The following is a 22,742-nucleotide window of genomic DNA, read 5'->3' as shown; positions in this document are numbered from 1 at the left end:
CCATGTTCCTTAGTGCACGTTGGCCTTGCATAACCTTGAAATGGCTCTCATTATTAGGCTGGGCATATTCAACAGCTTTCCATCTTGTTCTTTGAAAATATAAAATTCATTAAACTGAAATAGACAACAATTCATATTTATTATCTTGATTTCCATCACAGCATATATAAAATCAAATGGAAAGGATAAAACTTCATTTCCTTAGAAAATTATGGAATCATGATAAGCATATCTATTTACTTACATATTATCAATGGAAAATATGGCAAATTTCAAATAAGAGTCTGTTCCTTTTTTATTTAGCATGTTGATATAGACACATGAGGAATTTACCTTATTTCAGTTTCACAGCAAAATCAGGGCTGCAGTATTTCATCTCCACATTAGAGAGCCATTGGGCACAGTGTTTATAGTGTGCCCATCTGCAGGAGAGCTGAAAATTTTCTAAGGACACATCTATATGTAAATTTCCTTTTTTCGACCAGTGTCTCAAGTTTCCAGGACAAAAGACAAACTTGATATGCTACACAACAGCTTCTGTTTCAAAGGTCTCATTAATTATTCACCCATAGACATTAACAGTGTTACTCACTGAAATGATTTCTTGATTACATACTGCAAGGATAGATTCACTGCACACAGCCAAACAGGCATGGTGGCAATGTCTTCAAGTAAGAAACACTGAAAGGCATAAGCCAGAAATATTTCATGTGGTTAACTGATAGCCTAATGACAAAGGTATATTTTATCCATTAACATTGCCTCATTTTATACTATACTAATACCCCATGTATATGAAACATATTTATATGTCAGAACCTATAAATCAGAAGTTGATCTAATACCAATCTCAGAGTTAAATGAGGAGTAAGTTTGTGATAATGCAATGACTAAAGTAATATACTATTCTTCAAGAGCAGAATGGTTATTACATAGTTTACCCCAGGCTTTCTCTACAATATAGTGCTCATGTTCCAGTTACACATATGAGGATATGTAGAAACAATGACTGAACCTGAGTCAAATTATATTACATATAAGGATAGCATTTGCCATTTGCTGGAGAGGTTTCATGAAATTCTGAGGTATGTAGCTAACTGAAGGAACCGGTTCTGAAAAGAAATGCAACCTGGTATTGTGGTTAAGAAGCAGAAGTGAGCTAGGCTGTGTTCAAATATTGCCTCTTTTGTTTGTAATCTGTTCTAAATATTTGAAGTAGGACAGCCATGAATAGAATATACTTAAAAAATGTAAATGTACTAAGCATGTCCAAACATGTCTAAAGAATGGCATTTCCTAAAGAATGAACATGACAGATGTTCACATTGCGCAGTGTTAATATGTGTCATGTAAAGGTGCTGCGGTATAGGAAAGAGTATGCCTATGTAATAATAAAGTGCTTTTTCATTTTCTATAAGGGACTGAAGTATACACAGTTTTGTTCTCTTGGAGTTTTTAAAACCAATAGGTCTTAAATGAGTCTTAAATAGGTACATGGGTCTTAAATGGGTGCATGGGTCATAAATGGGTCTTAAATGGGTACATGGATGACTGTACTGTCTAAGACCAATATAACCCACAGCTACATATGGAATGCCGTAAGACCAATGTACTACAGCCACAAATGGAAGATTGTATTTTCTAAGACCTATGCACCACACATACATATATATGGATGACTGTACTTTCATTTTTAGCATTTTTTATTTAACAAAACTATCCTTTTTTATTTTACATGCCATTCCTAGTTCACAGTCCCTCTCCTCCTCTCATTCCCACCACCTACACCATCTTCTCCCTCCATCTGCTCCTCGGGATAGTTAGGCACATTGCTTTGAGGAAAGACTAAGAAACTCCCTACTATATGTAGGCCAAGCAAGGTACCCCACCAAAGAGAATGGGTTCCAAAAAGCTAGTAAAAGCAGCAGGGATAAATCCTTCTCTGACAGCCAGTGGCCACAGTATGCCCCAGCCATACAACTGTTGCCCATATTCCAATGACCTAGTTTGGTCCTATGCTGGTTCCTTCCCTGTCCTGTTGGAGTTGGTGAGCTCTCATTAGCACAGGCAAGCTGTTTTAGTGGGTGTCCCCATCATGGTCTTGAATTCTTTGCACACATTCTCATTCCTCTCTCTCTTCCACTGGACTTTGGGAGCTCAGCCCAGTGCTCTGCTGTAGTTCTCTGCCTCTGCTTCCATCAGTTGCAGGATGAACATTCTTTGGTGACATTTAAGATATTCATCAATCTGACTACAGGGTAAGGCCAGTTCAAGTAACCTCTCCTCTATTGCTTAGGGTCTTAGTTGGAGTCATCCTTGTAGATTCCTGTGAAGGAATGCACTTTCTAAGACCAACGCACCAAAGCTACCTACGGATGACTGTGCTTTGCTTTACTCTACTTATCTGTGAAACATGGATCAACACTTCAAACACACTCAGCAAATCACTCTGTTCAAAGATCTTCAAACAGTTTTTACATGATTGAAAGTTCCATCTAGGCGTTTAATAATACACATAGTTAAGCCTTCTACTCATTTCAAAAGCTGTGTACAGAGATCAAACACCTACACCTCTGAATAGTTTTCCACCATTTCAGTCTCTAATAACATTAGTGAAGTGTGTGGTAAATCCTGACCTATTATTTTTAGATCAGATTTTTCTGCTTGTGCTTGAATATAAAAACTAGGGGTAATTTAACTGTCAGATTTTGATGTTATTAAAATTTTTTCTTTCAACATATAATTTGACAAATCACCTCATTTGCTATGAGAAAATAACCCTGTGTTTTATTATTTGAAAATTATGAATAATGTAAGCAAGGCTTGCATAATTAAGAGTCTGCCTTTCAGGAATATAGCTTTGTATGCTTAAAGCAAATAACTTATGGATTGATTTTTCTTTCTAAGACTGCAGAATGGTCCTCCTCTAAAAATATAATGAATGCCAAGTCAGAATTTATGACAACACATCATATTATGTTCTTGGGTATGGTATATCAACAATAAGCCCTGTATGGCTTTGCATAAATATTAAATAAAGGAAATAGGAACCCTACGAGCTTCCATTTAACCGTGTATATTCAACATCCCTGGACAGCTTTGCTTGAGCCCCCAGCAGATAATCTTCCCTTTCTCAGTGACCTCCAGATAAGATGCCTCCCTCGGGATACAGGCAGCTGCAAAAGGACGTGCACAGTTGCACCAAAAGTCATTACCCAGTGCAGAAAACAATGACTGCATGAGTGGAAAAGATGCTCTGGGCCGCAAGTGAAAGAGATCATGTCCAACCCCTCAGATGACTTTCTATGGCATGGCTGACTATTAAGATGAACTCAAAGGAAAATGCAGCTCATCTGCTGCAACTGTTAAATTAGAATATTTTGTGTGAAAGCGTTGTGATTAAAGCATATATGTAAGAAAAGTGAGAGCTCTCTAAAAAAATAAATAGTTGCCTGCTCAGATTATAAGGTTTTGTGGGGAACAATGGGTAGCAAAACAAGAAGGTGGTCTGCCCTAGGATGGGAAGGCCTCCTGTGCAGTTTCATTAGTGTTATCAAGGTTACCCCAATAGCTTGATTCTAGAACCTTTCAATGTTCGTTATTATTAAAGTTTGAAATTATTACCAAATTGAGATGCAAAATTCGAACCTGAACATCAACTGAAGAAGTTTTAAAATAATGCTTCAGTACCTCAGGCCTGTCGTTTGAAGATCAAGTGTTCTAAGTTGTACCTTTCTCAATTGCTTTTATTTATTCTCCATCCCAGAGTCCATTTTTCAATTTATTAATTATTTTAATTGTTTTCAATGGGACTAACAACTGGCTGATTTGAAAATGTATAAAAGTGAATCATTGGGAAAAAAAAGTGAATCATTGGAAGGCAATACTTGTTACTATACCAAAAATTCTAAACACAAATGAATTATTGCAAGGAACAATAATTACAGTTTACACAGTTTTCCAAAAGCTCTTTAACAGGTAGAAATGTCACTTGATGAGAGGAAATTCTGTTTCATTCCATAAATCTTGTATTCAGCTTGAGGGTCTCCTTGTCCTGAGCAGAGAGCAAATCATTTCACTAAGAAAAGAAAGTGTGCTTGTACAGTCTGTGAATGCTAATCAAGTACATGTGACCTACACCCACTTTGAACACTTAAACGAAGAGAAAAAATGAAATGCTGGAAGAATGACTTAAGGACTTCTCTTGGCTTCAAACATTTACCTGTTTTTTTTCTGATTCTAAGATACTTTCAATATACATCATGACACACATGTCACCTCCCCAACTCACATTTCCCACAAGCGTGTTTCCTCATCTGAGGCTTTCTGCTAGCCAGCCCACTAGGCTAGCCTTTGGGCAGGAAGAGAATAAAAACACTTCTACCCTACTGGTGTGTCACAGGGAGGAAAGGAAACTAATTCTTGACTCTTTAGTTCCTATTACAAAATCAGGTTTTTGTTCTAGACCATAGTATAAAGACAAGACACAATCTACTTCTTGGTACTTAAACCATATCAGATGACTATTCACATCTTTATTAACATTTTAAATCTCTCCACAAATTTGAGATTTTTCTACAGTAGACAAACTTGCCACAATGAAAACTGCATAAGTGAGAATGTTAAAAAAAAATTAAGAACCATGGAAGATGTGATAGTTGTATCAATGTTTCACTGTCTGGCATATCATGCCGAGAGATATTATTCTATCATTTTCTAGAGGTCAGCTCTGGGAAAGAAACATGAGGAATTCCTTTGTGAGAAGCAGAGTGCCCTGAACTCTGAAGAGTTTCTTTCTGAATGAAAGGTTTACTATATCACCTTCACGTTTGCTTTGAACTTTATTTCATTTTTCAGAGGCTGTGAAGGGCCTGTTCCTTATACAGTTTTTAAAAGTTTCAATGAATAAATATTTAGAGTGCCCATTCACAAAGCAAAATGTATTTTTATTATGTATTAAGTAGTTAGTTAGTTAGTGCTGGAGATGACATCCAGAGCTGGTGAGTGTAGAACTTGTATTCTATCCCGGAGCTACTAGCCCAGTTCAGAAAAAAAACAACGTGAAGATAAGAAGCACAAGTCAAATCAGCTCTAAATGGCCTTGCATGCGTCTATTTTCCTTTGCATAAATTGGGTTTTTTAAAGGCATTCCAATTAAGGCAGGGAGGGGAGGAGCCTCGGGAGACAAATTGCAAAAAGGGAAATTACATTGTCAATGGATTAACGTCTACACATAGACACGCTATTTCCCTTTAAAGAAAGTCCTAATGGTCGAGGAAAGAAAGCCTTTCATTTTAGACCCAATTTCAATAGCAGGAAAAATTATATAGCAGTCATTAGCCCATTGCTGAAGAGACAGAAAGCATTGTAGAAGACATTACAGTCCAGAAGACAGTCTTGTACATTATTGGTATGAGTTAAAGCTATGTTAAGGAACATTCCATCTCCCTTCAAGTTACATCTTTCACTATTTTTTATCTTTCAAAACTCAACATAAGATTAAAAATAGTGAAAGGTGTAACTTGATGCTGTTTCTGTCTATGCAGGTCATATGATTTTGGCTGAGTTGAATCAGAGAGCCTCCTTCTCCTGCTGTCCTCCATCCCTTCTGTCACTCACACTCTTTCCCCCTCCTCCCTAAGATTCCCTGAATTCTCAAGGGTCAGATATGTTGGAGACATCCCATTTAGAGCTACTATTTCATGTTCCTTCTCTTTGCTATGTTGGCTGTGTGTGTATTTGATCCTGTCTCTACCAGGAGAAAGATTCCCTAACGATGAATGAATAAAGAACCAACTCACCGTCTATTATCAAAGTCATTTTATTGGTACTTGTTGTGATATTTCACTTGTGTTTTAGTAAACAAAACTTGCCTGAAAATGAGAGAGTAAAACAGTCACCCTGGTCAGCCTTACAGACCATGAAGTGGTGGCACACACCTTTAATCCCAGCATTAGAGAGGAATATAAGACAGAAGGAGACAGCTCTCAGATAGTCTCATTCTGAGGATTCCTGGAGACAGGATTTCCATTTCAGAGGTAGAGGTAAGAGCTAGTGGTTGGCTATATGGCTTTTCTGACCTCAAGTTGAATCTCAATATTTGTCTCTCCGTTTTTATTAATTGTGCTACAGATTTATTTTATTTTTTCTTTAGTGGTATTTGATTTTTCTATGACCTATCTATTCTCTGGTTCTTGGTCACTTAAGCAGTGTGAGGTATGTGGTCCATTTTGTGGATTGGGCCTCAAGTCAAAACACATATTGGTTGGTTATTCCGACAAGCTCCCCGCCACCATTGCTCTAGCACATTTTTCAGGAGGACACCATTATACTTCAAAGGTTTTGTAGCTGAGTTGGTATGTACTTTTTTCTTTTGGTAGCCCACAGAGAACCTTCCCACACCAAAGACACTATAACATAAATGTGAAGATTCTTTGTAGGCAAAGGCTTGACTCTCCATGTTCAATGAGTTGTGCGGGTGTTGTCCAGCAATGGAGCCTTGCTGTCTTTTTGAGTAGAGCAACCTATTATTTCAATAATAGCTATGCTGTTGTGAAGGCATAAGTCACAAACCATCCCACACCAGTTTGCAATTATGATTAATAGAATATTATTTATTTAAGGGGGGGAAATATTACAGATCACCATCCCAGACAACAGAGGAGCCGGAAGCCAGAGAGCAAGCGGAGGGCAATGGCAGCTTTTTTAAAGAGAGAGAGAGAGAGACCACACCCCAATGGGATGGTATCTCAGCAGCTATTGGCTGAAGGAGCAGAGGAGCTCCAGCAACATTGCTGGAGATTCCAATGGGATCATTTGGCCAACAACTCAATTGTATGTGATCTTATCCCAGCACTGGAAACTTCCTTTGGTGACAAGAGATGGAAAATTGGGACTCTATCACCCTTATTATTTGGAAACCTTATTAGGATTGCCTTGACATATTTTAGGAATTTTCCACTGTGCTATATTTGCATAACATCCCTCAAATGTCCCTTAATTCTAATTATCCCTTCTCCATTCCCTCCCTCAACCTGATCCTCTTGTTCCCATCTCCCCTAACCCCTATCCACTCATAAAATCTATTTTATTTTCCCCTCCCAAGAAGATCTACTAGTATACCCTAGTCCCTTTCATATACCTAACCTTTCAATGTCTACAGATTATAGCCCTGTTATTATTTATTTACTGGCTAATATCCACATATAAATGAGTGCATGCTGTATTTATTTTCTGGGTCTAAGTGATTTTTTTTTCTAGTTCCATCCATTTTCCTGCGAAGTTCGTGATGTTATTATTTTTAATGGATGAATGCTACTTCATTGTGTAAATAAATGTGCCACATTTTCTCTATTTGTATTTCAGTTGAGGAACATATAGGTTTCCAGTTTCTGGATATTATGTATAGAGCAGCAATGAACATGGTCGAGCAATTGTCTTTGTGGTAGAATGAATCTTCCTTTGGTTATATGCTCAAAAGTGTACCACTGGATCTTGAGGTGATTGCTTCCCAATTTCTGTGGAACTGCCACACTGATTTCCACAGTGGTGGTACAAATTTGCATTTCTACCAGCAGTGAATGACTGTTCCCCTTACTCTACATCCTTGCCAGCATGAGCTATTACGTTTTTATTGATGTTAACATACTGACAGGTGTACTATGAAATCTCAAGCTGGGCAATGGTGGCACAGGTCTTTAATCCCAGCACCTGGGAGGCAGAGACAGGTGGATCTCTGAGTTCGAGGCCAGCCTAGTCTACAAGAGCTAGTTCCAGGACAGGCTCCAAAGCTACAGAAAAAAAAAAAAAGTGAAATCTCAGAGTATTTCCCTGATGGTTAAGGATGTTAAAAAATTTGAGTATTCTGTTTTGAGAATTCTCTGTATAGATCTGCACACCATTTTTTTTACTGGATTATTGTTTTTTTTGATATTTAGTTTCTTGAGTTCTTATGTATTTTGTATATTAGTCCTCAATCCGATGCAGAGTTGGAAAAAGTCTTTCCACTCTGTACGCTGCCATTATGTCCAATTGACAATGTCCTTACCCTTATGTTTTTGGTGGTGAGCCTAGCCTTTAATGGCTGAGCCATCTCTCCAGCCCAAAAATGTCCTTTCCCTAAAGATTTTAGTTTAATGAGGTTCTATTTATTAATTGTTGATCTTAGTGCTTGCTCTATCAGTATTCTGTTTAGGACTCTGTCTCCTATCACAAAAAGTTAGGGGCTATTTTCTACTTTCTTTATACAGGTTCAGTGTAACCAGTTTTATACTGAATTGTAGATTGACTTGGAGTTGAATTTTGTACAATGTGATGAACGTGGGTCTATTTGCGTTCTTTTATGGAGAACATGAAGTTTTGCTAGCAACATTCACTGAAGATGATTCTTTTTGTGCGTGTATATTTTCTGTCTTCTTTATCAAGTATCAAATGTCCATAGGTAACGTATTTAAATTTATGTCTTCAATTTTATTCCATTGGTCAAGAAGACTGTTTTTACACCAATACCATGCTGTTTTTTTTTTTTTTTAAACAATAGCTTTGTAGTACAGCTTGAAACAAAAAATAGTAAAACTTCAGGAGTTCTTTAATGTTCAAGATTTTTCTGGCTATTCTGATTTTTGCTATTGTTTTCATTGAAGTTGAGAATTATCCTTTTAAGATATGTGTACAATTATGTTGGAATTTTGATAGTGAATGCATTGAAACTGAAGATTGTGCTTGGTAGACTATCATTTTACCATGTTAATCCTGCATCTCCTTGAGATCTTTCCCTCGTCTCATATCTTCTTCACTCTCTTTCTTGAAGACTTGAAGTTGTTAGCATACAATCTTTTACTCACTTGTTTAGAGTTACCCTGTCAGCAACCAAGTTGGACAAGAATACCACTTGCCAGGGTAGTGGCATGGGGATTAGAAAAGTAGGTAAATAGAATGAATGGATTTTTATGTATTAATTTTGTACCCAGTTACTTTACTGAAATTCTCAACTATAGGAGTTCCCCAGTGGAATTTTTAGGGTTACTGATTCATAAGGTCATACCATCTGCAGATAGAGATAATCTGACTTCTTAATTTCTAGTTTGTATACCCCTGATCTTCTCCACTTGCTTTATTGCTCTAGCTAAGACTTCAAACGCTACATTGAATAAGTATGGAAAGAGTGACCAACCTCGTCTTGTTCCTGATTTTGTTGAAATTTCTTTGAGTTTCTCTGGATCTAAGCTTATGTTGCCTATGGATCTATGTTTAGATATATCCTTTTACCCTTCCTTAATCTCTACAAGAGTTCTAATGTGAAGGGATACTGGATTTTGTCTAAGGCCAGCTCTGCATCTAATGAGATAATCATGTTTTTTCTTTCACTTTGTTTATATAGTATTTTTTAAAATTAATTTCAGTATATTTAACCATTTTTTAACTCTGGAATAAAGCCTACTTGATAATGGTGGATGATCTTTTTGATGTGTTCTTTGATTAGTTTTGCAAAAATTTCATTGAATATTTTTGCATTTATATTCATAAGGAGGATTTATCTATAATACTGTTCGATTCCTGTTTGATTTTTCTGCAAAGGTCCATGTTTATTCAAAGAGTATTGTTTAACATGTAAAAATGTACTTTCTGAAGTTCCTATTCATGTTTATTCACTCTTTTACCACAGTGATATGCCAGAAGCAATTTTCTTTCTGATCACTTTATTGGTGAGGGCTTTTATTGTGGTGTGTAAAACCAACAATCTTAGGGAACATGAATACATCATAAAGGGTTCTATGTAGAAAAAATAGAAAGTGTACTACTAGCCTAATACTATGAGGCAGAATGAATCTGATATTGAAACTACACAGACATCCTAGGATCAATTATATGTTTCTGGGAATTTTTTTCTTTCCTTTTTTTTATAACCTGTTAGAACCATTGATAAAATAATTTTTAAAAATGACTCAGTTGGGAGCCAGAGAAACATTTTTATTATCATTTGGGAGATAAATAACAGAAGTTCATGCAAGCTCTAAATATCAGATGATATTTATATTTATCAGATGATATATACATATGCCGTGATGATCAAGATAGATCTGAAGAAAAAAATGGTCATTTTATTTTATTTTTTTTTTTATTTTTTTAGAGAAAGCTGTTAAGTTCAGCAATGGAGGTTTGAAAGCAATGGTACAGTGGGTAGGTATTTTAGAGAAAGAGTGAGAAGACACTGAATGTCAGGGCAGGCATGTATAGTGTTTTACGTGTTACTAAGACACATAAAAAGGGAAAGGACAACAAGACTTGAGTCAGAACTCTGAATGTGAGAAGTGAGGAAGCATTTTCCCTCAGGATCTGCTTCACTTCCTGTCTCCAGGATCAAAGTTGAGTTCCCACTTTTAATTCACTTCCTGATGAATGGATCTTAAAAGCTGAAATAAATAATTTCCTCCTTGCGTTGGTTTATTTCCAAGCAAACTAGAAAAGACGACACCAGTAAAACATGATATTATGAAACTAAGGCAAAGCACTTAAGATAAAGGCATAGACAAGAGCTCTCTCTCTCTCTCTCTCTCTCTCTCTCTCTCTCTCTCTCTCTCTCTCTCTCTCTCTCTCTCTCTTCTTTTTTGGTTTTCCAAGACAGGGTTTCTCTATGTAGCCCTGGCTCCTCTGGAGCTTGCTCTATGGACCAGACTGTCCTCAAACTCACAGAAATTTGCCAACTTCTGGGATTAAAGGCATGGTTGCCAACATCACCAGGCAACAAGAACTTTCTTAACCAACTCTAATTGCTGAGGGAAAACACCCAAGGAATACAAATGGCATTTCAAGATATTCAAGTGTTTCAGCATAACAAAGGAAGCTGTTAGCAGAATGAGCAAAAGCCCCAGAGAATTATCTTAACAGCTATATTTTAGTCAGGAAAGTTCTGTCTAGAAAATATAATGAACTGTAAGAAAACAAACAAAACACTAAATTATCTAACTGCCAATCAATAAATGATCTAAGGAAATTGACAAACTTTCCTTAAAAGAGCAAACATAAATATCTGTAAATAATTTTTTAGGCATTCAACATCTTAACTGTCAGCAAATGTAAATTAAGACTACTTTGATAATCCATCTCACCTCTGACACAATGACCATCATCAAAAACAAACAATCAAACAATAAAGAATTCAAAGTAATGGACAAAATGATAGTAAGGACCTAGGAAAAGGGAGCTGAAGCAGCCATTATGAAAATCCTATAGATATTTTACTTAAATTACAGATAGAATTGTCATATATCCTAGTTGAGTTTCTGTTATTTCAATAAGTACCCTGACCATCAATAACTTAGAGAGGAAAGGGTTTGTTTGGCTTCCAAGTTACAGTCCGTCACTGAGAGACTCCAAGATAGTAGTAACTCAAGGTATCAACCAGAAGGTAGAAACAGAAGAGGAAAGGATGATAAGGTAGATATATATGTGCTTGTCCTGGTTTGCTCAACTTCTTTTCCTTTGATGGCCAGGCCCACCAACCCAGGAACGGTATGGTCATAGTAGATTGAGTATCTATCTCTACATAAATCAGAAGTTAGGAATATGCCCTACACTGAGAAAGAAATCAGAAAAATATCACCCTTCACAATAACCACAAATAGCATAAAATATATCAGAGTAACTCTAACCAAACAAGTGAAAGACTTGTACGACAAGAACTGCAAAGAAGCAAAAATATCAAATTGAAAAAAGAAAGCATATTTAACAAATGGTGCTGGCATAGCTGGATATCAACATGTAAAAGAATGAAAATAGACCCTTATCTATCACCATGCACAAAACTCAAGTCCAAATGCAAGACCTCGACATAAAGCCAGCAACGCTGAACCTTGTAAAGAGAAAGTAAACTTGAATGCATTGGTATAGGAGAACACTTTCTAAATATAACCCCAGCCACACAGACACAGAGAAACAATATACTCTTGAATCTAGAAAGCTTCTGTAAAGCAAAGGACATGGTCAACAAGATAAAATGATACCCTACAGAATGAGAAAAGATCTTCACCAACCCCACATTAGACAGATGTCTGATCTCTAAAATATACAAAGAACTCAAGAAATTGGTCATCAAAAGAACAAATAATCCAGTAAAAAAATGGAGTGCAGATCTAAACAGAGAACTCTCAACAGAGTAATCTAAAATGGCTGAAAGACACTTAGGGAAATGTTCGTCGTCCTTAGTCATCAGAGAAATGCAAATCAAAACAACTCTGAGATTCTATCTTATACCTGGTCAAGATCAAAAACACTGATGACAGCTAGTGCTGGAGAGGTTGTGGGGTAAAGTAAACACTCGTGCATTGCTGGTGGGAATGCAAGTGGTACAGCCCCTTTGGATGTCAGTGTGGTGATTTCTCAGAAAATTAGGAAACAACCTTCCTCAAGACCCAGCAATACCACCTTTGAGTATATATCCAAAGGATGCTCAATCGTGCCACAAAGACATGTACTCTTCATTTCAAAATGCTGTTGAGGACAGAGAGCCCTGTTCCTTAATCTAAGATTGTAACTAATAAGACTCAGCCACTTGTGTCTTGTGCTACAAAGACATGGGGTAAGGAAGGTTCTAGTTCTACTCCATCTATGGCTACCATTACAAAAATAAATTACATCCCATAGGAAGAAGCTTTAAATACTACATTACCCAATCTAATTAAATGTATGCTGTAGAAAAAGGTTAATAACATAGATTAATTTAACTCATTACTTATAAAACATGAATGTTTTGTATTATGTTTAAGATTATAGTTTTTCTATATCTAATGAACTTACTAAGTAATACTTATGGTTCATATTTTATCATGATTCTAATGGAATTTGATATTGTTTAGACACATATTCTTCCACAAAAGACACAGCAGAATCTATACAAGTATCTTTCACCAAACAGTTCAATATAATATGCTATAGTCATAAACTGAGCAATTACTCTTTAGGCAACTACTCACTAAATATAATACAACCACTATGTGTGATATGATTCAGATTTTTAAAAAATGAACCAATAAACTGATTCAGAGATTAACAGCTATTGCTGTCAAGACTGATAGACTGTGTGCACTTACTGTACTCATGGATTAAGAGGACCGTGTCCTGAAGACTGTCTTCTGACCTCCTCGTATGCAACACAACATGTGTGCACATGAATGCTCACACAATAAATATTAATAAAAGTAGAAAAGTTTCTATAGCATGGTTTTAGAATCTGTTATATTATAGATAGCACATATTTGAAGAATTGTATAAATTCTAAATTTTTAGTACAGTTTCTTTAAAATTTATTATATATGCACTTTGAATTAACTTAGATGATTTGATAAATATTTGATTTTCTATTGCAAACACTAACTCGCTATTACAGTTGTCTTTCTGCCAGCACATCTTAACCAGTATTAACATTTTATGTTCTTCGATTCTGTGGTTTCCTTAAGTGGATATTGTCACTGAGTTTGTGCCAGCATTGATGATCTTTTCCTTACATTGTAGGGTTTTTTTTGTTTTTTTTTTTTTTTTTTTTTTTTTGCTTTTAACACATTTGCTTTGTACATTAGGTCATTTGTTCAGACTTAAGGAAATGAATTGAGGTTGAATTGAACAGTCTTTCTGACAGAATTAAGTCCAATGAGCAGGAATCTGATGGTATCTGTCCCCACTACCTGCAAAGTCAAATACATAACTCGGCTGCTGTGACCACATTCATAGTGAGAGCAGATAATGCATAGAGAGAACAGATAATTTCAGGTCCCTGGGACTTTGGGACACATTAATCATTCTTACTATAGGGCAAGTTATCTCTTTCATATTCAATTTTCCAAATATTATGACTAGATTAATTCTATTGAAAATGAGTAACTGTCAGGGATAATTTCAATAACTTCTCATCTGTTTTATCCCTTGAAATGTCTTTCTATTTGACCATCAGTCATTTAAAGATACCTTTAGTTTAACTTCCTACCATCACTTTAACAGGGTAATGATTTTACAAAATGTCAATAAATTTAACCACTGGATTTTATTTTCTCATCTCTATAATTGAATAACTACTTAAAACTATTTATTCATTCCCAATCATTATCACTATATGAAATTAATAAACAACCAAAAACAGAAACAAGGAAACAACAACAAAACATACAACTTATGCTTTTCTTTAAATATTTCTTCAATCTTTCCAAAAACAGCCTCATAAGCAATTTAATCTACATTACTTTTATGATTGAGTTTAAGTCTGAAATTGTTTGCTTTTTTTTTTATATCTTATAATGAAAGCACACTACACTTTTATCTGGCATCAAACAAGCATGACTAATCATATATGAACATTATCAACACCTTTACTTCATTGCAGTTAAATATAAAATACTTTTAAATATCAGTAAATATTATTACATATGGAATAGCTAATTGCATAGACACTTAAATGCTAGAAATCATACATTTGCAAAAAGTAACTGGGTTTATGGCATAGTATTTTCTAAGTCTCTATGAGTTGATCAGTATCCACATAATAATGCTTGATGAAAGTGTCTACTTTATACTTCCTAATGTGGTTTCCCTATGAGATGTGAAGTCACATTGGCTACAGAATTGTTTGTAATACATAAATTATCCAAGTACAAAAGCTCACTTAAAATCCAGAAATGTTAAAAGTACAAAAAGTACAGAGAGAATTGCTTAAAACAGAAAAACAGACAAAATTATTCTCAGTGAAGACTCATGTGTTTGCATCAGAGGTTATTGTGGTAATTTACAGACTATTGTGTTTGAGTAGTTATTGTACTGCACAGTTGGTACCTGAAGAAGAAAAGGGAAGAGTTTGAAGGGGGCAGGTGTGTGTATGCAAGCAAAGGAGTCTTCCAGTGAAATTCTCCTGCTTCTTCTGTGTACTCTCCCACTTCCTATACATATGCACGCTAGATTGTCTGGGAAAAAGAAGTGATCCACTTCAAAATCAAAGGAGTAATTTTATTGTATTAACGCATACTGGAGGGTTCTGAGAGCCTGAGTTTACATGCATTTTTTATCTCAACTGCCTCAAATAATTTTAATGCATCCCGGCATACTTTAACACAGCAACAGATTAGCATTAGCCTGAACAATAAGCTATCTAAACATTGTAGAGTGTAGTTTTTTTCATCAGAATTCATGTTTTCTATGGGTTAGTGGTTCCATAGGATTGTCAACTATAGTTTCCATACGTTTCTGTAGTTAACTAACCAAGTTGAAGTTTTAAGTGATTATATCCTTTTTCTCAATAATATACACATACAGTATTGATAAAAAATTTATATAAATTGATCATAGCTATACGCATATGAATATTTACCAATGCATTTAATAATATATCTTAAACAATAACCAGAATGTAGCAATGAATATGGAAACAATTGCATGGACAGTTATAGGCTTGCAAAAATATTTTGTTTATAATTGAATTTATGTAAACAAATGTCTGCTAAATGGCTTAGCATCCAGTGATTTTTATTTATTTTTCTTTTGAGACAAGCTTTCTCTGTTACAGTCCTAACTGTCCTGCTCTGTAGACTAGGTTGGTCTTGAACTCACAAATATCACCTGCCTCTGCATCCCAAGTGCTGAGATTAAAGGTGTATGCCATCACTGCCCAGCTACTGAGCCTTCTTTTAAAGATAGTATTAATTATAATTTTTAAGTTGTTTGATAACTCGTTAGGTTTCTAAAGCCTTCCTCATTGATATATAAAGGAGAGACAGAGAAGAGTCAATATGAAAGATATACTTACAGGCACTTTCTCAGAAATAGCTGTGTCTCCCATGCCAGCATCAACAGAGTTCTCATTACTCAATGTTGTTGGCAAATGGTGGCAGATCTTGTCTTCTCTATGGTGGAGAGTCAACCAGTATTAGATAGAAAGTAATTTGCTTCTGCACTAATCAAAAAGTATTTCTACTCTGGATGTCATTTTCTAAGCAGTATGGTATAACAACTATTTGCATGCAGTTTGCAATATATTAAATATTATATGAAATACAGAAATCAGTTAAAGGGTAATGAATGTTGGATATCATTTTATGCAGGAACTGTGTCATTCTATATGAGAGACTTGAGTATCTAGAAATCAAACCTAACAAGGGGCATACTTATTTCTATACCTGGAACAGTGACTGTGGGTAAGAAAAGAGGGCAGATTTTGCTTTAGGTACCTTGAATTCAAACCTACTGCCATTTTCCTCCAATTTCAACAGAAAAGATAACAAAAATTGACAGATAATATTATGAGAAAAAGTGAGAGAATCGCAATATATATTTCAAAGTGATTTTATTTTACTTATTTTTCCCTGCTTCTAACTTACTATAAAACTTCCACCAACTGGACCCATGGCTTCCTTCCAGTTAATCAACTTTTATGGTCTACTGCCATCATTTTCAGAATGTAGTATTCACAAAAGCCACCTGCAGAGCTTTTAAAAATGCAACAGCCTTGGATAACTCCCAAAATTCAAATTCAAATTCAAAAGATGTGTGAAACGTTATAACATTTTAGCAAACACCAAGGGAGAGTTTGCTATGCTTGATGAAAGAACAGTCTTTAGTTAATTCTTGAATGTCAGATGTTTCTTTACTGACTGTCTTTCTAACATCACACAAATTGCAGTGCATTTAAGAATTGACATGAGTAACTCTTACTTTATCATTTGCTTTCCTTAGTGCTTGTGTATTAATTTCCACAACTAACAAGACTGGTTGGAGTCAGATCAACATCTTTACTAACCAGTGAGTTCATGACTGACTCTAAGGAGTAAATGGGAAGAGCATAAGTCACATGGTTAGTCTGACAGTACTGTCTATGATGCAAGTTTTTTTGGAAATGACATTATTCAGATGACTGATATCAACTTTAAGGTTTATTTTTATCCTGTTACTTGAGTTACCACCTCTTAATACGTTTTGATGTTTTGTTCTGTGATACAACTATATAGCTACTAATTAGTTAAATAAACTAATTCCAATATATGTGTCTTGGTGAACTTGTATATATTAAAATTATGTGTATTTCTTAATGAAACCTAAATATTGTTGGAAATCAAGTTAGGGGCTTCATAGAAATAAAACCCTACACAATACTCTGCTCCTTGTCATTCTATACTGTCCATTTGTGGTCAAGATACTTTAAGGTATACCAAAACCAAATATAATTTGAGAACACTTATGATTTTTTTTTTATTTGTTGAGACAGGGTTTCTGCCTGTGCCCTGGCTGTCCTGAAACTTGCTTTGTAGACCAGGTTGGCCTCAAACTCAGAGAATCACCTGCCTCTGCCTCCTAATTGCTGGCACTAAAGGCATGTGCTGACTGGCCTACTTTGTACTTTTTTAAACATTGGTTTTAATATCAAGCAGAACCCAACCACAACAATAATTATGTTTATATGTGCCTTTTGGGAACTTTCTAGAGACTGTAAATCCTGGCTAATGTATTCAAAACAGACTTAAGAATCTTAGCAATTCTACTATTTCATCTTTGTATATAGCTGCTTCTTCATGCTCTGTGTAACTATAGGCAGGCTCTCACTTTTCTGTTTATATCCCTGCATTGCACAAGGCATAGGGAAGTCCCCAAAAGGACTTATCACCTCACCGCCAATGTTAGATTTTGTTTCATTATTTTATTTCTACTTGGGTTTAAGCCCAGTTGATAATATGAGGAATTTGGACAGTCCTTATTTCATGTCCCAATTTGTAAATGGTAGTGAAAAAAAATTTCAAGAGATTCTTTGTCGTTTATTTTTCTACTTTTTCTGAGAAGGCACTGAATCAGTATTTGTTGAGCAATAAGGTATAAGGAAAGACCATAGTTTTTCAGTCAAACTGATATCATCTCAAATTCAAATAGACAGTTTTACACAAATTTTAGAGTCTGTAGAAACTGTGCAACCTCACTAATCTTCAACTATTGGTTGCCTTGAGAATTAAATTGTTTTAATAATGTAACATGAATAGCTACAAGTGTATTTACTTTTAGCCATTTAAATATCCAGATATTTGGAATGAACTATGTAAGTCAAATCTTTCTGCACGTCTTCTTGACAATTTCCTACCAAGAAATTAGGAAGTTATCAGTACTTTCTTCTGTGAATGTGTTATGGTATATTTTGGACATGATGAAGTGGAAACAGTTTTTTAAATATTTATGTTTTCAATGTCATGTGTGCCAGCCATGTTTGCTCTCTCTATTTCTTTATGTGCCCTTGTTGTAAGCCAAAATGGTGTTGAAAGTACTGTAAGGACCCAAAGTAAGCGTGTTTCAAATTTAGCCAGTAGAGTTGGGACTTTAATGGAAAGAGTGGAGAACATTTCCTGGTTATACAAGATATATTACTTAGCAAATCAAGTGGGGATAAACCATTCAATTTAATTATTCCTTTATTTTAAAGCATGGCAAATCAAGTGGAATAGTATTAGCTTTTGACATATTATCCCGTGATAATATTCTGGGAAAATTGCTCCTATGCACAGAGCAGACACACCACTGCCCAGTATGTGTGTGGGAAAATAAAGCTAAAAAGGTAATTGCATGAGAAATTCGGAAACTGCTCATGTGACCTCTGGTCTTCACTCTTATCCTTTCTGTGTTTCCTCCCAACATGCACACATTAGGTTACTGCTTGTAGTCTCACTGCTCTCAAAAGCATGATTAACACTGTAAGAAGTTATGGTTTATATAGCCACACAGTAATATTACATGTCAATATTTCAATCCTTCTACAAATTAGTGCCGTTTAAAAGGATTCTGAGTAATTAGCTTGACAGAGAGGCCAGACATCAGTTCTAGGTTTGTGAAATACTGAAGTTGGATATTTTTTTCATAGTATTATATCTGCTTTTATAGTATCCATGTTTATCTTTATGTGGGCTGAAGAATATATTAGAAGATTATCTGGATGTATTCTTTAAAATTTGTATCCATAAAGCTGGGTGTCATAATTCCTACACTTGGAGGAAGGGGGTTTAGGACATATAATCACTTCAATTCTGTGAGTTCAAGGCCAACTTTCAATTCCAGGTCAGCCTTGGGCAAACAGTGAGACAAGGAAACAAGTATACATTCATGCCTTTATCATGGTAACATTTATCATTCCTGATTCTTGAAGTGTGTATGGTACATGACAATGACTAAATGTATATGCTTCAGTGTTTAGGTGAGAAGATGGGATAGGGAAATAACAGACAGGCTATGTACAGTGCATGGGCACTTGAACTTAATTTACAAATAGTCACCATGGTTTTGAATCAGTAGGTTTAATAAGCATGTTCTTTTACACAGAGTAAAAGTTGCTACTGTTGACAAGACTTTTAATTGAATAGAAAATGAAAAGTGAATCCTTCTTTGGGAGTAATCCTGGGAGTTGTGCTTATTTTTATTCTTGTCCTTTCAACTGTAATCCATGGACTGAGAAATGCACACACTAGTAGATCTACCAACCCTTAAGTTAAAAAATTACAAAGGTTGAGATGGCATAGTCATATCTCATGGGACCAGCAAATGTCATAAAGCTAGCACAGTGACTTGGCAAAGACCCAGCAAAGCTGAGCTGCATGATGTCTGCCATGCCACCTTTGGTTTTGATTTCCACATATTGTATGCTTGGGAGACTTTTAATATTTGTACAATTGGGGATATTGGAATGATGGAAATTTTCCTATCACTCAATTTTGCCTTTCCCCAGGAGCACTGCTTCCCCCAGGAAAATCCTGGGCATGCTACCTCTTCCTCTTTTAGTGATATTTTTATCTATTTGAAGGTCTTCCCTATACCTTGAAAGTTGTGATGAACATTTAGAAGCCAGAGATCTCTCTATGGCGGTCTGAGATATTATAACATCTATCCCTGTCCTTGCTCTGGAACAAGATAATCAAAACAAAGTAAACTTTAAAAGGTACACATGATTTGGTGGACTAGAAGAGTTGGCCACAGGTCATTTTACAAGCCTCTTTCTTCTATACACTCAAGCAATTCCGTAGAATATACAACAGCAAAGGTAGATTAGCTGAAATTACCTTTGGCCACTGAAGAATTTATATTGATAGACAAAGAATGGTGTGCAAAGATGATAAAAGAAAGAGGTGCCTCCCTTTCTTATAAAAGTTAGTTCATGTAGGACCACTGTGTGTCTTGTGACCAAGGAACAAAAGAATGCCAGGATTAGACAGAAAAATCAATTCTAGAAAGATATAAAATGTAAAACGTTGTATTATGCCAGAATTTGAAAAATAACTACAGTATCTTTGACCTAAGTAGTTTTCATGGACACTCTAACCATTAAGAGTTAATAATACATTGCTTACTCAGGAAGTGGTAATCTGCCCAGGCTAACTTTAAGATTTTTTTTTTTTCTACTAGCATCCTTGAAGACACAAGAGCTACCAATCTGAAAACTGGTTGTCATATACTTCTAGATTCTTACAAATTGGGTTATGGGCTTAATAAGTAAAAATCATTATAAAGGATAACTCTGTTTATCAATGATGACTAATCTTATGACCCCAGATGTGCAAGAGAAAAAACTTAAACACATGTCGAGAAACAAAAATGCTATGATCTATGTTCTGGGCCAACATGCATCTCTCCTCGCTTACCTAATTATGTAAAGATAAAGAATCATTATGACTGCTAGTTATTCAGCCTGAAGAATCTCACCACCACTGTGGCCTGGCTTACTTCTTCCCTTGCCTACTCCTTGTTCCTCTTTGGAACCTGTTAACTATGGGGGGCCCATTCCCAGCATCTATATTATATATGACTAATGTCTTGACAAACTGTTTAAAACTTCATGAACTAAGTTAGAACAATAAAATTGTCCTTTTTAATAAATACATATTAAATAATGCATATATTTATTTGTGTTTCCTCTAATTAATTATATGCAATTAAATATTTAAAAATTGTAGTCCATGCCAAAATTATTAGGCATTGGCTATTATGATTATTTGCAAATATGCAGCATATTAATTTTCAATTTTTTTCTCTCTTTCTCCCCTTCCCCTACCACTGCCCACTCCATCCCCCTTTTTTGTCTACTTCATCTCTGTCCCTTTAATATAGCATCAGATGAAGAAGAGCCTACTTCAGCAGGTAAGCTTCCTATATTACAATGACTTGTTTTCCTATTTATCAGTCTATCAATGGAAAATCGACCTCAGTATCTGAGTATTCACCTAGCTATAGGATGAAGTTACTGTAGCCTCCACAGCATCCACAAATGATGTTTAAGTCAAGGATGATGGTACACACCTTTAATTCCAGCTCTTAGAATGATAGAGGACATCATGAGTTCCAGGGCAAAGTGCCCTTCTCAACAAATTCCAAGTCAACCTGGATTACATATTATGATTGTCTAAAATGAGCAAGTGAACATACAAAAAAAAAGGCCCAACTTTTTGAAGTATACTTTGTGTTTTGACCAGAAAATTAGCTGTTTTGTTTGCATTTTTATTTTATAGGCATGTTATACTAAGCTAGTTTGAATAGTGTTGTCTTAGAAAATTTTGTGAAAGAAGAAAATAGCCTCAAATGAGCTATTACACAGGAAATTATAGCAACACCAACATTTAAGAATATGGAAACATAGAAAACTATGGTACTGAAATAAATGCTTAAAAATAATGAAGGTAAAATGTCTCAATTAAATCCCAAGAGAGAAAAATATATAATCTTTCTGAGATATTTTCCAAGGCATTATATTGTATTATAACTACAGCTACAACATCAGGCATGATATTTAAGGATGGAAATTATGTGGTTGACTAAGTCACATATTTATTTTTTTTAATTCACATATTCTTAAAATGATGATTTTCTATCTTATAGCATGATTTTGTTTTCATCTAACTAATTAAGATTTTTAAGCACAGTGTAAATCCTGAAGTGACTATCACAGAAAATGTCAATGTCTGCATTGGTAGAAGGTAATATGGGCTTCTCAAGATGTTTCCAGGAATGTGAAACAGACCAAAGAGAAACACTAGGAAGAGAAAACACAATTCCATGGACATATTGTAGATACATTGTACTTAATTGGCAATTAATAAACCACCAGAATGCCAGACAAGTAGCTTCCAGAGAATGAGTCCCGAGATGAAGTCACTGAAGGCTCTGAAGAGGAACAGTCTGATGAGATCAGCACTAGAGAGTTTTCTCCTATGGAATGGAGGAAAAAACTTAGGGTTGAGGATAAAAGCAAGGAAATGGTTCCCAAAGCTGAAGTAAAGTTGGGTTGATTGTATGACAGAGATTATTGTAGCTCTGTGCTTAATCTTGATTATCAATATGATTTTACTGAAAAAAAAAATGCCTAGAATATTCGTAAAACACTCCCCTAATGTAAGCTGCATCCGGGGAGGTTTCATTCACATAGGAAAACCCTTACTGGTCAGCTCCAATAAGCTCCCAGGAAAACTGAATGGAAAAACCAAACAGAAGGGAAATGTCTGTCTTTCTTAAACATGAGATGAGCCACTCCACCATCAAGGCCCACATTTATGGACAGCAACTTATTTAACCAATTGCTGTGGGACAATGTTTTTTTTTTTTATCCTGTCACTTGTATTATTTTTAATAAAATACTGATTGGCCAGTAGCCAGGTAGGAGTATAGGCAGGGCAACAGCAAACAGGCAGGAAGTAGAGGCAGAGCAATGAGAATTTTTGGAAGAGAAAAGAATCAGTCTGAAGTTGTCACCC

The 22,742-nt window shown here is 35.5% G+C and overlaps 1 protein-coding gene across 2 annotated transcripts in view; it reads left to right on the top strand.

Annotated features, from left to right (window-relative positions):
* Edil3 (EGF like repeats and discoidin domains 3) overlaps positions 1 to 22,742 on the top strand; it is a 415,229-nt gene that overhangs the window by 120,280 nt on the left and 272,207 nt on the right. Inside the window, exon 3 of one of the 2 annotated variants that reach the window (XM_050119860.1) lies at positions 21,106 to 21,135. The exons of the other annotated variant lie outside the window; for it this stretch is intronic. Coding sequence (XP_049975817.1) covers positions 21,106 to 21,135 — 30 coding nt within the window. The remainder of the gene's footprint in view (positions 1 to 21,105; positions 21,136 to 22,742) is intronic. 2 annotated transcript variants of the gene reach the window in all.

Source organism: Alexandromys fortis, unplaced genomic scaffold, assembly GCF_014885135.2.
Source record: "Alexandromys fortis isolate MF-2015 unplaced genomic scaffold, M_Fortis_MF-2015_v1.1 scaffold_132, whole genome shotgun sequence".
Classification (NCBI taxonomy): domain Eukaryota; kingdom Metazoa; phylum Chordata; class Mammalia; order Rodentia; family Cricetidae; genus Alexandromys; species Alexandromys fortis.
Note: the sequence above shows the minus strand (reverse complement) of the source record. Positions and strands in the feature narration are given on the sequence as shown.